Raw genomic sequence first — 18,356 nt, forward strand, 5'->3', positions numbered from 1 at the left:
TTATTGTCTAGATTAGAAATTCTGGTTTTTATCTTGATAGCAGTAAACAGACTTTGGGAGCTGAATCTTGTTCATGACAAGTTTAGTAAATAGACATATGAAGAGTCAGGGGATGTTCAGCAAAACTCCTTTAGCTGGGGGTGAGAGTGGTAAGGAGTGTTTCTTTGTTCATTGGGAGGCAAGAACTGGGTTAGCTATCTGGACCCAAATGACAGGGTTGGGTAGGGTAGTAGTGGTTAAAGTTCCAGGATATATGGTGAAATTTATACTTGGAGTATGTAGTCAAGCCCCAACATCTTTACTATAAGAAGATAGGCAATGACTTTTCTTGCTCTGGTGTGGTTTCACTAAGGATTGCTAAAATTTCAACTCCATCTCCTCTGAACTGCAGTAGTTGCCTACATGTCAGGTTCAATGTGTGAAACTACTCCCTCCTGTGGGAAGCAACACAACCTCTAGCCGGTTTAGAAATCCCTTCAGCTTTTTGCAACAGTCTGAGTAGGCATCATATCACACTAGGCTATACAAACTGCAGACAGTTCACCTTCGTTCTCCCCATCAACTGTAGTAATTAGTAACCCACTTGATACCACTCCGCCTCTGAAGAATGCTGTCCACAGTGAGTTCAGCCTGGGAGGTGAATCCTTTTCGTGACAATTTTAGTAAATCTATCTATCTAGTTTTGCTTTCCAAGGTACGCTGGAAACATTATTGGAATGTTCCCATTAACAACAGGAAGGAATTGGAAGTTAACAAAGGATCTGGGAAATTATGACTCAACGTAATTAATCTGATTATTGTTATAATTGGTGTCTCTGTAAAGATAATGGTGTAGAGGATCATAAAAACTATTAGTGCCACTTAATTGGCAAAGGAAAAATGGTGTGCATAGGAAGAAGTGCATTGTTAAGATTTTTAAGGATCAGGAATCTGTCTTGGATCTGATGCACTGAAGTGAACTGGAACCTACTGTAGTTTGTAGAGACAAATGAAGCAATTTATTTGAATGACAATTTCAGTTGAAATGGAACAACCTAGAACAGGTAATAGGTCAACACACAGTGGAGAAACCATTGTTTGACTTTGAAAAACCCAACAATGCCAAAACAAATGAAATTTAAAACGCTGGCTAATGTTTCTCTCTTGAAGTTCTGGATATTTTTACTTTCTTTTTTTAAATTAATTAATTTATTTATACAAGCACTGGGTACAGTCAGAAGCGCAGGAGGGTGAGATAATTCACCAGAGACAGAGTGGGGAGCAGAACAGGCAAAAGGTCCGAGGTACACTGCGGAGGGGAGCAGGGAGCGCGGCAGGAGAGGTCTGAGTACCTGTGGGACCCTCGCTGGAGGCCGGGGATGGAACTGGCACTGCAGAGGCTGCGGGCAGCTTTGCAGCCCAGCGCTCTAACGCTGTGTCACCGGGGAGGCCCTATTTTCACTTTCTTATAAAGAGAAGGGTCACACAAGAATAAAGGAGTAACAGCTAATTTTTGCCCCAAAATTTCCCTAAAAGACATTAATATATTTGCAATTTAAAAAGAAGGTTTAGGCTGCTTTATGCTGAGTGGGCTAGATGAAAATAAGAGTGGAAGTGGGAGTACCAGTCCTCCAGGCAATAAATAATGGAGGAAAGTAGATGAATTTGAGAGAGCTTTATAAACAATAGGATTTGGCAATAAACTGTGTGTCAAAGGTAAAGAAAGGGGAGTCAAAAATCATTGTGAATTGTGTTTTAGAGTTTCCACAAAGGCCTGAATTACATGTAAGTGGAAAACCTTCAGGCTTCAATTTGGAGCTCGTACAGGTACCATACAGTAAGAAAATCAAGTCGATGACCTGCCCAGTCCCTGGGTTACAAGTCTCACTGAGTGCAAGGATGGGTATCCACTTTAACCATCTTCCAATCTAGATTATTTTATTCACTGTAGCTGTCAAACTTGATGTGCATTAGGCATGCCTTTACAAGGTACACTGGAACCGATGGGGAAATGAGTCTACCTAGCTACCTACCTATAAGTAAATTCAAGCAGAAGTAACTGAACTGAGCTCAAGTTGTCAACTGGAGCCACTCTCAAACTTTAAATACCTGTGAGTTTTTGGCTTGAGCTTTTGACTAGGTATGGTTTGGGGGAAGAAAGAGAAGGAGGACCAGGCTTTTCATTTTGTCATCATGATTCCAGTAGTTGGATATAGTTCCAGCTTAGGTATGATTGAAATTATAGTCACCTTGACATTTCAAATGGCAACAGAACTAGATGGTTGCATATATGGGTTCAGATCCCAGAAGAAAAATGTGGGCTACAAATAAAAATGTGAGAATCTTTAGCCAAACAGACAGAAACTGAAAGTATGGGCATGAATTCAATCACCTAGGGAGAGAGAACAGTTAGAGAAGAGGGTCAAGAACAAAAAACTGAGGGGCCTCCCTGGTGACCTAGGGGTTAAGTCTCAGTGCTATCACCACCACAGTCTGAGCTTGATTCTGGGCCAGGGAGCTAACCCACATATGGTACAGCGGACCTCTCCTGTCTCCACCACTGCTCCCCTCAGCAGTGTATTTCAGTAAACCCACCTGTTCTGCTCCCCTCTCTGCCTCTGGTGAATCCTCTCACTTCCCCGAACCCCAGGCCTATACCCCAGTTCTTCTATGTATAAATAAACAAATAAATCTTAAAAAAAAAAAAAGCACTGAGAAAAACACCTCTTCCTGGAGGACAGTGAGGAAGCTGAGAAGACAGAAGCATATAACAGAACAGGTAAGCAAAACATAGTTCTGAATACCCAGAGGAATGGTGTTTCAAGGAGAGGGAGATCAACAGTGTCAAATGCTACATAGAGTAAGGTAAAATGAAAATTATTCACAGATTTCAGCAATCAAAGACCAGCTTTCAGAAGGTTAACCTTGCAGGCATGGCGAGAGATAAAGGAAATATTCTAGGAAGCCAGAAAGAAGACAGAGCAAAGTAATAATAGCATATATTTCAACTATGACTCAAATTTAAATCCACAAGCATTTGTTGACCACGTGAAGAGCACAAGGCAAGGAACAGAGAACTGAGAAATATTTAGGAAACAGTCCTTCCCTTCAAGGTGCTCAAAGTTTAATTAGGGGGGAGAGAGGTAATGAATAATTATACATTTAGATAGTACAATAATCAATGTATTAGATTTAGTGGTCACATACAGGTGGGAGTGGAGTGTTTCTTTGGAAGAAAATCAGGGAAGACAGTAAAAATGATATTTGAACTGAATTATGAATTCTTAAGTATTTGCTAGGATGATTATGAGAAAGGCATCTCAGAAAGAGAAAAAAGCCTAGTGTTTTTGGAAAGTGGTAATTTTCCTTTAAACAGCTTGCTTTCTAGGGCCTCCCTGGTGGCTCAGGTGGTTGAGCACAGCGCTGTGAAGCTGTCCGGAGCCTCTGCAGTGCAGGTTCGATCCCAGTAGGCAGGGGAGATGCCCACGTGGTGCAGCAGACCTCTCCTGTCTCGCCTGCTGCTCCCCTCAGCAGTGAATTTCAGTGTGCTGTTCTGTTCCCGGCTCTATCTCTGGTGAATCCTCTCACCCTCCCGCACATCTGGCCTGTACCCCGGTTCTTGTATAAATAAATAAATCTTAAAAAAAAAAAAAAAAAAGGTTGGTTTCTAGGAATCACATGTCCTGCCTCCAACATCCAAAGTCCTGTGACTTAGGGTAATCATTATGCCTTCTCAAAGCCTTGAATTCTTCATCTGCACAATGAAGGGTGCTAATTCCAATCTCCAAGGATTTTAAGGAGGCTTAAAAGCTGTGAAGCACTGACTTCGGCAGCTATTACACAGCAAATCTCAATAGTGGCCAACTCTTGTTATTACTGCAGGATGTAAAATGCAAAAAGGGTGTTACAGAGGTCTGAAGCTCAAGAAAGTAATCAGCAACCAGATCAGGACAGATTTGTCAGAAAAGTCAGTCTTGTTCCCAGCATTAATTAAAACAAACCAGTACAATTATTAGAAAACAAACTTAAGTCAAGCTTAATGTTACTAAAAAGAAAGTCTTCAGGAAGCATCTTAATTATAATCTCCTGCCCTGCTGATGAAGCCTGAGGCAACACCTATGTACAAGAGTCTCACAGGCTACTAATTAGGAGGCTGACATTGTTAAACTTTAATTGTGCAATTTGCAAATAGTTTTATATTGCAATGTCTTGTAATACAATTTCCACTAAGATTGTTGCTAAACTTTGGTTTTCCAGTAATTTTTCTTTATGTAATTTGGTATGCTTTTAATGAACAGGTAGTATAATAAAGCTGATTTCAGGAGGAAAGCTATTCTACCTTTACCACTGGAAACAAAACACAACAGAATGAACAGATCACTTAGTGTAGATGACCTTGAAAAGGTATTTTAAAGACAGAATTAGAAGTCACAAAAGAAACAGATCTAAGGAAATTTGCATGGGAACTGGGACCTCCATCCTTTCATCAGTTTGCCTGGAGAATGGTTTTAGTCCAGAAAAGTCAATTATTTTTCTTTTAGACTTTTATCTTGAGAAAGCCTTTTCCCATTCTCTTTAGAAGAGTTGAACTCATTTAAGTGAACAACAATTCCTCTGTGAAAGTAATATTTTTGCCTTGAAAAAATTATTCTGGGTCACTATTGCCTGGAGCACTTAATTTAACCTGAGTGTTTTTCAAGTTAAAAACATCCTGATATCTTCATTTGGGGATTTTCCATTCTTAATGAATCCAGGGGTATAATCTTTCAAGCAGAATTGTTAATGCATTTTGTGCATTTGATACGGTCAGGTCAGTACTGTTAACACAGTTTTTGACATTTGGTATGGAGTGATTTGTGTTACGTTCCGGGCGTGTGCCTCAGTTTCCCTAATCATTCTTTGATGGACTGAGTCTATAGATTATACCTCATTTATATATTACATATGTATTATTTCCTTGGGTGGATTCATCAAATGTTTAATATTAAGTTCATCAGGTGCATTTCTTGCAGTTGACTAATTTCTCAGAGAAGGCGCTCCTGAACCCCTGCCAGCACTGTAGGTCTCATCTTTAGGCCTGCAGAAGCGTAATAAGCACATAGAGCCGACCTAAGAGTTTGGGGCACACTCTTTCACTCAGTAGCTTTGGATTTCTGGGCTCCCCGCCGGAGGGGGGAAAAAAAATCTACACTGTAACCCAAAGAACACTCGTGTACATGACTGAATTAAAAAAAAAATTACAACAGAATACTTTGACTGAGGACTCCCTGAAACTACTGACTCCTTCATAGCAAAGAACGGCACCACTGCCGGCTTGAAAACCAATTAATGGGATTTTACGAAGCACTAGTGGGCCCTTAAAAAGGCAGATTGAACTCACTCCTCTCAACAGCCTCGGCTGCTGCTCCTTCCGTCACAGCCCTTCGGAAAGGCAGCCCTGGCAGCTGGGAAGGCGTCGGCCGGCGGAGAAAACCCAGGGCCGCCCAAGCGCTTAGCCTCGGGAGGACAGAGCGAGATGGCTCGGGGCAAGAGCCGGGGTCAAACCCTCTGAACGCGCTCGGTGAAAGATGCAGGGCTCGACCCACTGCCCTGTCCTGCGGCATCCCAGAAGCCCGCCCCGCCCTCTTCACCTTTTCCCGGTGAATTTAATCTCTCCCCGACCAGTGGGCCGAGCGCCGAATGATCGATGCTTCCTCCACGCCCCGAGAGCCGCCATCTTGGGGGGGCGGAGACAGCCCTGTAGGGGCCGCCGAAACTCTACGAGATGTTGGCTGGCTTGGGCTTTTCTGGCCAGCGCTGTGGGACCGAGGCCGAAGAACCCACCGGGGTAGCTCCTCCGGCTGCCTCTCCGGAATGAGGCCTCAGCGCCCGCGCGGGACGGCACCCCTTCTCCTCAGAGCGTGAGTGGCGAAGTCGGCGCGGCCGCAGCTCCCGCGCGCGCTCGGCTGTCAGTTAGCCCGCGCGTGCCCGACGGCGCGCCCCTCCCGCGCGCGCCCTCCCCCGCCCCGCTCGGCGCAGGGCGCTGGGCGCAGACGCGCTTGTTTGTTTCTGCAGAAGCCGGAGGAGAGACCGGAGCCGAGACCATGCCGGGGAAGCTGAAGGTGAAAATCGTGGCCGGGCGCCATTTGCCGGTGATGGACCGAGCTAGTGACCTGACTGATGCCTTCGTGGAGGTTGGTGTCAGGTGCTGCCCCCCTGCACCCACGCGGGGCGCGCAGCCGGGTGAAGGATCCTCCCCACCTGGCCCCCGCCCCTCCGCGCGTTGCCGGCTCGGCCGCCCCCGGTGCGCGGCGCTCCCTGGAGGGTGCCTGCCTGACGCCGGCCGAGGGATGGGCGCCCCGCTCGCGGGCGGCCCCGCGTGCCCGCCGCGGTGACCCTGCTGTCAGGGCTGCGAGGGGCCACCTGCCAGCGAGGACATCCCCAGGCGTGGCACACGCGCGCGCGCTCCCTCCCTGGGGGCCGCGCAGCTCCTCATCCCAGAGCGCTGGAGAGGATGTTTAAGGCTGTGGACACCCGCAGTCCGTTATGGACACCGGGAGACCTACCCGGCCGGGACCGCCACTCTGTAGCATCACGTTTTCTGAATCATCAGTGCAAGTTCCAAAACACAGCGGTAACACTTTCTGTGCCTGTGTAGACTGGTGAGCCGGTCGAGTTGTTGCACGGTAATTGAGCGCCTTGAGGTAGGAAGCCAATTAAATGCCTTGGATTTAAATGGCGAAATTGCTTCTTGGATCTAATGATTAGTTTATAACTCATGCAAATTAGCACAGGCCTAGGGCCCGGAAAGTAATAACCTGGAGTCTGAAAGAAGCCAAGTGAAAACTGTAATGAAAATTGACATGATGAGGAGCCTGAGTATTAAAACTATAATACGGGCGTTTCATGCTTAGGGGTGAGAGATACGTGAGAATATACAGCCTGATGTTCGCTCAATATAAAATATTCTTGATACTCCCTAAAGGTTGTCTAACCTAATAACTTCAGCGCCCCCCCCCCCCAATATTGGCTTGGTAATTCTGAATCCAACTTCATTTTCATTTGAAAAAGTTACTAAGTCTTTTTTGGGGGTAGATATTAGGAAATGGGAATATAGAGAGTACCAAAGCAAATGGTCTTTGCTTTCAAGTAGTCAGAGAATGATCCACATAGTTTAGGTTAATAGCACATAGCTAACGTGTATTGAGTCCCATTATTATAGTTCTCTGCTAAGTACTTCTCAATTCTTAAGCCTCAGGATAGTCTTGCTATTCTTTTTTTTTTTTTTAATTCCATATTACAGGTGAGGTAATTGAGGACTCAGGACTGTAAATAATTTGTTTACAGTTACTTAACCTTGTAAATCTCCATTAACTGGTGGTCTCTTTCCTATTACTAACTTTCCTGACAAGATAATCAGTGTTGTTTTAGAAATTAATTTTAGAAATTATTTCTGACTTCTGAAGGTTTAGGAAGTCTTCCTAAGAAAGTGGCAGTTGAGGTAGATCTTGAAGGATACCCAGGATTTTCTTAGAGGGAACATCAAAGGCAAAGAAGGGGGACAGAGTATGATCAGGGAGTCATCTGAGTTTGGGTTGTGCTGGGAGTATAAGAAGATAGGTATGTAGAGGAGGTTGTGGGGGTAGAGACTAGAGAGTAGGTTGAACCCAGACCCTATTTTCTATATTAAAGTTTCCCTTTATCCTGTGAGCAGGGACTAGCCAGGGGAGCTTTTCAAGCAGAAATGAAATAAGATCATGTTTGTATTAGATTGTTTTTTATAGCATGGCATCAATGGTGAAGGACTGGACAGTGAGAGAATAGGCAGGCAGAGCAATTAGGAAGGTGGTTAATTTGTGCACTTGGAACAGTAGCGCTTGGGACGGATTAGAGGAGGAAGGTTTGAGGAATGTTTCTTAGCTAAAATTGTCAGGTTCTGGTGACCAGTGGTTTTTGCTGGTGAGTCACATTCAGGGTGACTCATTTACTGAGTGTTCACTGTTTGCCATGCCACTGGTCTAGCCGATGACTATGATGGTGAACAAAATAAGCTTGGTTTTTGCTTTTATAGAGCCTACATTTTTTTTTAAAAAGGTTTATTTATGCATACAAGAGCTGTGGGGCAGGCCTGGAGATGCGGGGTGTGAGAGGATTCACCGGAGACAGAGTGGAGAGCAAAACAGGCAGATCCACTGAAATACACTGCTGAAGGGAGCGACGGGCGAGACAGGAGAGGTCTGCAGCACCATGTATGTGGGTCACTTCCCTGGCCAGGAATCAAACCTGCTGCAGTGGCTACAGACAGCTTCATAGTTGCGTCTTAACCTCTTGCGCCACAGGGAGCCCCCTAGAGCTTACATTTTGATGAGAGAGATAAACATTAAAAATAATTACTGTATGTATGATCACAACTTGTGATGTGAACAACAGAACAACAGAAAGAGACTAAAAGGGAACTGCTGGGTGGAGCAGTCAGGAGGATTCTGAGGAAGTATCAATTAAGTGAAGACTTACTGGATGAGAAGGAGCCTGTTCTGGGATATATGAGTGTGTGCAGGAGGGACAGAAAAGAGGCTAGGAAGGAAGATGGCTTAACTGGCATGTAGTGAGTGAAGACCAGAATGGTATAAGATGAAGATGAGAGATGGTCAAGGAGCTCTCTTTAACTTCATGCCAAACGCATTGAAGGCCCATCTGAGAGGCCAAACCAGACAGTCTTCCTCTGTATGAGGTGAAGTCATGCCTACATGACTTCATGGGGTAGTACCTGAGGGGCATGATCTGGAGTGGTTGTATTTTACATCAGTGGTAAACAGTTGTTAAGATGAACACTTTTGGTCTGTCTGGAGAATGGACTGAAGGGGAAAGAGATGAAGCAGGCAGCTAGGTAGGATATTCTGTTAAAGTTCAAAAAAAGAGATAGTAAGGGCCAAGGTGATAGTTTCGGTAGTGAAGAGAAGTGGGTGATTCCAGATATACTTAGAAGATAGACTCTAGAAGATTTCTTGGTAGATTGGAGGAGGCGACCAGAAAATGGGAGACTAAAAGATGACTCCTAGCTCTCTGGATTCATTGAGGTAATTTTCTGAAATTCCCATGCTGTTGATAGAGATTCATTGATTGATAGATGGAAAATCATATTTGGGCATGTTAGGTTGAAAATGTCCTTAGAACCTTTAAGTGGTGTTGTCAAGGAAGAAGTTGGATTCGTGAGTTTGGTATTCAGAAGAGAGGCTGAGTTATAAATAAACTCACATAGCTCAGTGTTTCTCAGCTCTGAGACCCAATATCCCTGTCATATAACAGTTATTGCTTTCCTGGCATGATATTCATAGATAATATAACCTGTTTAGCCTCACAATTACAAAAAACCTCAGTGTAATTCTCTAAGTGTAGTACAACAGAGAAGAATAAAATTGTTCTTAAATATTTATTTCAATGGAAGTACTTGTTCATGATCCTAGTAGAAGATATGAAGTAATCAGATTGAGTTCATGCCTATTTATTGAGCCTCTGTTTACATCAAACCCTAGTATAGTATGTTGGGGACACAGAAATGAATAAAACAAAAATTGCTTTAATCATGAAACTTACGTTTTGTGGAAGGAGGAAGTTCATAAAGAAGGTAAGGATGAAGTATGCTAGTACCACATGTGGAGAAAATAAAGAAGGATGCAGGATTGGTAGCGCCTCCTTTGTGTGTAAAATCCCATAAACATGACTTCACCTCATATAGAGGGAGACTGGGTGATTTTGGCATCTCAGATGGGCCTTCATGGCTCTTGGCTGTGTGATTTTTCCAAAATGGTCAACTCACGCCTCCCTGATGGCACAAGGGGTTAAGATGCAACCTATGAAGCAATCCACAGCCACTGCAGCACGAGTTTGATCCCTGGCCAGGGAGCTACCCACATAGTGCAGCAGACCTCTCCTGTCTCTCCCACTGCTCTCCTCAGCAGTGTATATTCAGTCAGTCTGCCTGTTCTGTTCCTCACTCTGTCTCTAGTGAATCCTCTCACCCCCCATGCCTCTGGCCTGTACCCTAGTTCTTGTATGCATAAATAAATAAATCTTTAAAAAAAAGGGTCAACTCTTGGGGAAAAACTGTTGTTTCTTAATTTATATTTTGCTTGTATTTCTTATATTTCTTGAAATCCCATCACTTTTACCTGTAAACTGAATTAAGTTCTAGGTAGGCTTTTTTTATCCATGTAATTATCTAGTGGGACATTGGAAAGTCATGGCGTAAAATATGTGTTCTTTGTTGGGGGTTGTCTCTTGTATTGCAGGACACCTAGCATCTTTGGCCCTTCTAAACTAAATACTACTACTATTCTCTGCTCTGTCCCCCACCCCCCAAAAAGCACCCCTAGAAATTTCTGAAAGCTTTTATGAGTTGGTTCTGTCTCATTTGCAAACCTCTGACTAGGGGGAGAGAAATGATGGATCCTTGAAAAACTCAACACTAAGGGTTCTATTCGAGGAGGAGAAGTAGGGGAAGGAAACTGAGATTGTCAGCCAGTGAATGGGGAGAAAAATCAGGAAAGTTATACCTCAGAAAGCACGAGAAGTTTCTAGAAAGAGGAGTCCCTCATCTGTCAAATGGCACTGAGAGGTCGAACAAGAGGATAGAGAAATGACTGGATTGGACAACTTGGAGGTTGTTACTGATCCTAACAAGAGATGTGACAAGGAGGGAAGCCCATTCTGTAGTGAATTGAAGTGGTTAAAATGCATGGAAGGTGAAGGAGAAATGGCATGAATAGGGACAATTTTAAAGAAATATGGCTATAAAGGGTAGAGGAGAAATAGTGTATTTGGGGAGAATGTAGCTCTTACTACTTAGAAAAGGAACTTAGAAGATACCAGAACCTATTTGTGTGCTAATAGGAATAATCCAGCAGAAAGGGAAAGATTAATGCAGGAAAAGGGGGATAATAAAGGATTAGAGTCTAATAAAGGGCCCAGTTGTGTGATGAGGCTGTTAGTACTGCGTAAGCTCTAAGAGAGAGAGATAATGAAGGCTGGGCTGGCTGTGAAAAATTTTTGTGCTGAGCTTGAAGGTTAGTAAAATTTCCATAGACAGAGAGGGAAAAGGAGCATTTTTCAGCTGAAACAGGACAAACTTGGTAAAAAGCAGAAAGAGAAATAGAGCTCTACATTCCTCCTGTGACTGCTGCTTGAGTCTCCTACATCGTTTGTTCTGCATCCAGCCTGTGTGCCTGCTTCTTTCATCAGTTGACTGATATACTGTACCAGGAGGCGCTTGTGCTAATTCTCAAATCTGTTGATGCCAAATCTATTTTTTAATTGTAATTGATTTAAATCCTATAAATTGTTGAAATAGTTTGAAATGATGTTGATAATAATATTTAAAGAATTATAGATATAGTCATAAAGATTTACTCTTAATTAGATGAAGAAAAGATTGTGTGAATCTAGGATGCTATGTTCATATTTTTTGCAAGCAATTTTACGTCTACACCCAGTAAACCCAAAATGGAAATCATAGAATGATACATTTAGACCGTGCAGATGTCTAAATGATGGACCCTTATTCAAAGGAGAGACTTTAGTCTTACATTCACAAGTAGAGGAATGAGCATGTATGTTTTATCTTAAACTGTTTACCATTTACATCATTTTTAATGATTCTCTGATTTAACTAAATTACTTAGTTAACTGATCAAAATCTGGTCCTGACTGCACTGAATGAAGAAATTCCTGATATATATGATCTGAGGAACTTAGGAAGCTGGTGAATACCAAGAAGTATTTAAAGATTATTCCTCCTTTTTTTTTTAATTGCGGTAATGTTGGTGATTCACACCTATTCAGATATGTATTACTATACCACGCCCACCATCAAAGCACCCATAATCCTCTACGAATAGATAATTCTGGTAGGAATCTCCAGTAGGAATAAGTTCTGTATAAGGGACATGTTCATGGAAATATATCCTACTATTAATTTGCATGTTATACACTGTTTGGTAAACTACATTATCATTTCTTTGAGGGAGCAGGGAGAGGAAAATAAATATTTAATGAGTATTTTCTATATAGTAGATATTTTGCTAGGTCTCTACATGCATTATCTCACGTAATGAGGAGGAAGCAGCCTTTAAATAACAGGTTAAATAACTTTCTCAAGGTAATTTAACTAATGAGTGGGGAAGCGAATGCTTTTACTTTATAGGGAATCTCATTAAAATCCCTGATGTTCTTAACAAAGTTGTAAGGCATTCATTTAATTGCTGAGCAGTACAATCTCCTTGGAATTAAATAAGAGCAGATGAACTGTGATTCTTTAGTAGAAGGGAATCATCACAGTGTTGGCAAAATATATACTCTACTCTTTTTCTAAGATCTTGTTTTTTGTTTATGTCTTTGTTTATTGTACTTCAGCTGATCTTTACTATATGTGGAATGGACAGCTGACCAAAAAAAGAATGAAAGGCGTAGGAAAGCACTGTAGTATCGTGGGACACAGCTTAAGAGGATTCTGAACTCCTGACTGGAAAACAATATGCTATTTTTGGCAGTTGAACCAAAACCCTTAAGTCCATTTGACCTTTGAGTGGTTTTGTAAATGCTAACAACATTTTACTTCATATTATTCAATTTTTAGGAAAATTAAACAATAAGTATTTCCTTGACTATTGAAAGATAATGAAAATTAAATTATTAACTGAAGAGTAACCTCTTTTCTTTCCAGGTTTGTTTTTCTTATTAAGTTTCATTTTTTAAACAGTTATTTAAAATAAAAAAAAAAGACTCAAGTGTAATGCATGAACAGCTATTACAAAGGATTTATATGACTCAGAAGTAACACTCGAAAGCCTCTTTTCTCACTATTCTGAACTGTATTCCCTACACCCCATCTGTCCCTATTCAGAGATAATTGCTGCATTCTTTGGCTTATTTTCATCTATTCCCCAGTATCCTCCTTAAAAAAAAAAAAACACAAAACTTTTATATTTCATCTTTTAAAAACAAATATGATATGTATGTATAATACACCTGATTTTATAATATTCCACTACTTGGTTTCGTTTTCAGTTATTATATCATTGACATTTTCCGTGACAGTCCCACTGTCATCCACTCCATTTTTTGGTAGCGATGCCTGTGATTTACTAAGCAACTATCCTGTTGAACAGCTGTTTACACTTTTATGTAGTTTTGGGGGAGGGGCCTTAATGTGCAAGGACTTCTTTACAAGAAATGTTTGTAAGTGGATCCAGAATTCTGTAAGTTGAGTCAAAATAGCTATTGCCGTTTGAATTTAATTTTAGTATTTGATGTTTTTGGATTTAAAATAATGCATTTAAAAATAAGTAATATCTGTACATGGTTCAAAAATCAAAAGGTTTCATGAAATGAATCAGCCTCACTTTCATTTTTTGTATATCCTTCTAGAAATGATCTGTGCATCTAAAGGCATATATTGTATGACTCATAACATTTTGCCATTTTCTTCCCCTCCAAAGAATGCCATACTCACTATTGTGCAGTAGAAAAATACATCTTCTTTGACATTGTTTTGTACCACTGCTGCATTCATTTATTTAGCCGCAACATATGACATTACTATGCGTAACTTAACCAGTTCCAAATTGGTGGGTCTCTAGGATCTTTCCAGTTTTGGGCTACTGTAATGTTGCTTATTAATACCATTGCATACCTCTGTATGAACTTCCAAGGCCTTGGCCTCTCCACTCCCATGGAGATCATTCTGCTCCATACTCCTGGCAACAAAGTGGGAAGATGCTTCACCAACACTGTTTTCAGACTTTTTCATCTTTGCCAACCTGATAATAAAAATGTTTATTTTGCATTTCTCTTACTAGAATGAAATCAGTCATCTTTTCTAGATTTAAAAGACATCTATATTTCCATTTATTCACGTTGTCAATTTGTGTCCTTTGACCATAGGGTCTTGTTCTTTTAATATTGCTTTGTAGGAACTCATTCAATATTAAAGAAAATAACTCTTAGTGACATATTTGGCAAATACTTTTTCTTTGTTTATTTTTGAGTTTATCATTCTTTGCCATGAAAGAAGTTATTATTTTAATGTAATTTTTTAAACCATTTTATCCTCTAACCAAACTTCCTAGGAATGGTGGTACCATGTCTGATAATGCAAACTAAATTGGTCAAATAACTAGCAAAATATACAGAAGATTTAAAATAGTTTTAGTTTGGGATATTTTTACTTTTAGAAAAGTTCCTGCACTTGTAATACCAAAAGGAGGGCTGTAGATCAAAAAGGGAAGAGGATTTAATATTTAACTGATTATATCTACAGTGTACAGAGCTCTGTGCTGGGATCAGCAGAAGGGGCTAACTTTTAGTGATTTTTTTAGATTAGGAAAGAAATTTATTAGTGATAACTGATAGAATTGGGAAGAGCTTGAAGAGATCAAAATGAGGAAAGGTGAGACAACCTAGGAAGTACCTGCCTGTTTTTCTCTTCTCGAGTCCAGTCTGAGGTTTCATAATTTCCATTCTTTATTGAAAGCAAGTCCCAGAGATTTAGCTTGTTTGTGCCTCCTTCATTTTATTCTCCTTATTTTTGGATCCTTGTGATTTATTGTCTGTCCAGATTGGCTATGAAATAAGATAGTCTCCCATTCAAGCCTTTTCATGATCCCTGAAGGTAGAAGCTTAAAGTCTTTAATTGGGGCCTCCCCAGTGGCGCAGCGGTTGAGCGCTGGGTTGCGAAGCTGCCCGCAGTAGCCTCTGTGACGCCGGTTCGATCCCCGGCTGCTCCCCGGCCACCTGAGGAGGGTCCCGCATGGCGCGCAGACCTCTCCTGCTGCCCGCTGCTCCCCTCAGCAGTGTACCTCGGTCCTTCTGCCTGTTCTGCTCCCTGCTCTGGCTCTGGTGAATTCTCTCACCCTCCCGCGCTTCTGACTGTACCCAGTGCTTGTATGAATAAATAAATAAATCTTAAAAAAAAAATAAAGTCTTTAATTGTAATAGTTTATTACTGGTCATTGTATGTGTGCAGATAAGGGATTAAAAAATAACCAATAGGGAGAAGTTAAAAATATAAGGCTCTTGGGCCTCTGCGGTGGCACAGTGGTTGAGCGCTGGGCTGCGAAGGCCTCCCCCCCCAACCCCCACAGCCTCTGCAGCATGAGTTCTATCCCCAGATTCCCACATGGCGCAGCAGACATCTCCTATCTTGCCCGCTGCTCCCCTCAGCAGTGTACTTCATCAGTCTGCCTGTTCTGTTCCCTGCTCTGTCTCTGGTGAATTCTCTCACCCTCTCACACTTCTGACTGTACCCAGTGCTTATATAAATAAATAAATCTTAAAAAATAATATAAGGCTCTTACTACTAAATTCTTATAATAATGGACTGTACTTCTGGACTCTTGCTGAGATGGTGGAAGGAGAATCAAATCAATTGGCCTTTTTACCTTCTGATTTTGTTTCTGCTGGCTTCCTCTCTCAAGACTTTGTTTGGGATAATGTTAGGAGTCCTTCCTCTATACCGACATAATGATCTGTATTTCTAACTTCCTTAGAGAGCTGATCAAGCAGAGCAGGGCAATCACTTGTTCCATGTTTGGTCTTTAACTGATCTGGATCCATTCATACTTTTTCTCTTTTGTCTCAGGGGATAGTTTTCTTTTTCCCCCCTCCATAGTTTATCCTCCTATTGCTTGGTTGTTATTAAAATTTACTTTATTTTTTTTTTTTTACATTTGTATTCAAATCATTTCTTATTTGTTTCTAGGTAAAATTTGGTAATACCACCTTTAAAACAGATGTATATCTCAAGTCCCTCAACCCTCAGTGGAACTCAGAATGGTTTAAATTTGAGGTAAGTTTTTTTTAAATGTTAGCGTTTTTGAGTTTTATGGGGTTTTTTTTGAGGTACCCTTTCCCCCCAGAGATAATTGAAGTACCTTTTATTTCAGGTGTAGTAGTTCCTTTATACCATAAAAATACTTCCTTTTCTGCTGAAGTGGGAATATTAAGAAAAGTGGGTTACAATTAAGAAAATAGAGTATATGAATTTGAGAACACATAAAGAGATAAAATCCTTCAAAGGATTCCTTATTGTAATTTCCTCTGGATTTTGGCATACATAAAAAATCATATTTATTTGATGTATAATATTGTAAGAATAATGTAAAGACTAAAAAACTTTAATTGCGGTAAAAAGTATATCACAAATATTGCTGTATTTTAACCATTTTTAGGTATATAGTTCAGAAGCATTCATTATGTTCACGAGGTTGGGTAACCATCACCACTACTTCCAAAACTTTTTCATCACTGAACAAAAACTATACTCATTCAACTCCTTAATCTCTCTGTCCAGCTGCTGGTAACCTCTGATCTATTATTTGTCTCTTTGAATTTACCTGTGCTAGATACTTCTTGTAGGTGGAATCATACAATATTTGTCTTCTATCTGGCTTCTTCCACTGAGCATCATGTTTTCAAGGTTCATCCATGTTGTAGCCTTTATCAGAATTTCATGCCTTTCATACCTGAATACTAATCCACTGTTGTCTATGTGACACATTTTGTCATCCATTTATTTGCTGATGAACTCTTGGGTTGTTTTCCGCCTTTTGGCTATTGTGAATAATGCAGCAGTGAACATTTATTTACACATATCTGTTCGAATCCCTGTTTTCAGTTTTTTTATTTTTCCAAAAATGGAATCACTGGGTCATGTGTTAAGTTCTGTATTAGTTTTTTGAAGAATCATCATACCGCTTTCCATCGTCGCTGTCCCTCTTTACACACTCCTACCAGCATGAATAAGGGTTTCAGTTTTTCTGCATTTTTGTTGACACTTAAAAAAAAACGATCATAGGGCCTCCCCGGTGGCGCAGCGGTTGAGCGCTGGGTTGCGAAGCTGCCCGCAGCCTCTGTGGCGCCGGTTCGATCCCCGGCTGCTCCCCGGCCACCTGAGGAGGGTCCCACATGGTGCGCAGACCTCTCCTGCCGCCCGCTGCTCCCCTCAGCAGTGTACTTCGGTCCTTCTGCCTGCTCTGCTCCCCGCTCTGGCTCTGGTGAATTCTCTCACCCTCCCGCGCTTCTGACTATACCCAGTGAATGTATAAACAAAACAAACAAACAAACAAATAAATAAATAAGTAAAACATGCCTCTATTAAAAAAAAAAAAAAGATCATAGCCATCCTACTAGGTCTGAAGTGATGTTTATAGTATAATTTGAATATGCATTTTTATTGTGATTGAAGTTACATACGGTTTCTTATGACTGAGGACCATTCCTTTTACTTTAAACTATCTCCTTATAATTTAACCTCCAAAGAAAATACTTAGAGACAGTATTATAGAGGTAGACATCAGAGGACTTGGTGATAAGCTTAACATGAAGAATGTAGATGCACAGTTGTATCTTACTGGTTTTGATTTGTGTTTCTCTAATGAGTAATAGTGTTGAGAATCTTTTCATGTGCTTATTGGACATATGTATGTCTTTTTTGGAAAACTGTCTTTTCAAGACCTTTGCCCGTTTTTAAGTTTGGTTGTTTATCTTTTTGTTATTGAGTTGTAAACGTTCTTTTTATATTCTGAATAATAAACCTTTATTGGGTATATGTTTAGCAAATACTTTCTTTTAACTCTTTTGATAGTTCCTTTGATGTATAAAATTTTAAAATTGTATGTGGTGTTGGTGGTATAGTGGTGAACATAGCTGCCTTCTAAAATTTTAAAATTGTGCTAAAGTTCAATTTATCTGTCTTTCTTGTTACTAATGGTGGTGGTGTCAATCAGAGAATCCATTGCCAAATCTGACATCATGACAGTTTATACCTATGTTTTCTTCTTAGCTCTTATATGTAGGATTATTGATTCATTTTGAATTAATTTTCATAGTAGATAAAGTTAAGTTTTCAACTTTATTCTTTTGCATGTGGATATCCATTTGTTTCAGTACCATTTATTGAAGAGACTGTTCTTTCCCTATTGAATGGTCTTGGTATTTCTTGTCAAAAGTGAGTAGGATAGGGCCTCCGTGGTGGCACAAGGGGTTAAGCACTGCACTATGAAGCAATCCGCAGACTCTGCAGCGCGAGTTCGATTCCCGGCCAGCCAGGGAACAACCCACATGGCGCAGCAGACCTCTCCTGTCTTGCCCACTGCTCCCCTCAGCAGTGTATTTCAGTTACTCTGCCTGTTCTGTTCCCCTCTCTGTCTCTGGTGAATCCTCTCACCCCCGCATCTCTGGCCTATACCCCAGGTCTTGTATGCATAAATAAATAAATCTTTAAAAAAAAAAAATCAGTAGGATAGATGAATGGTTTGGTTTCTGGATTCTTAAGTTCTGTTCCATTAGTCTGTATTTGTGGAATTTATGCCATTACCATGCTTTTTATCATTATAACTTTATAG

The 18,356-nt window shown here is 40.9% G+C and overlaps 1 protein-coding gene across 6 annotated transcripts in view; it reads left to right on the forward strand.

The window, feature by feature from the left end:
* Positions 1 to 5,674: 5,674 nt before the first annotated feature.
* C2CD5 (C2 calcium dependent domain containing 5) overlaps positions 5,675 to 18,356 on the forward strand; it is an 86,983-nt gene continuing 74,301 nt past the window's right edge. For 5 of the 6 annotated variants that reach the window (XR_005125790.1, XR_005125791.1, XM_037514228.2 and 2 more), the window contains exons 1-3: positions 5,676 to 5,879; positions 6,034 to 6,152; positions 15,713 to 15,799. Coding sequence is in view for 4 of the 6 variants with exons in the window: in XM_037514228.2 (XP_037370125.1) it covers positions 6,063 to 6,152; positions 15,713 to 15,799 (177 nt within the window). In the remaining 2 variants the exon portion in view is untranslated. Of the gene's footprint in view, positions 5,880 to 6,033; positions 6,153 to 15,712; positions 15,800 to 18,356 lie in introns of all 6 variants that reach the window. The other variant, XM_037514232.2, reaches the window with a different exon arrangement.

The sequence above is a fragment of the Talpa occidentalis genome, unplaced genomic scaffold, assembly GCF_014898055.3.
Source record: "Talpa occidentalis isolate TD23 unplaced genomic scaffold, MPIMG_talOcc4v2.1 talOcc4.16, whole genome shotgun sequence".
Lineage (NCBI taxonomy): Eukaryota > Metazoa > Chordata > Mammalia > Eulipotyphla > Talpidae > Talpa > Talpa occidentalis.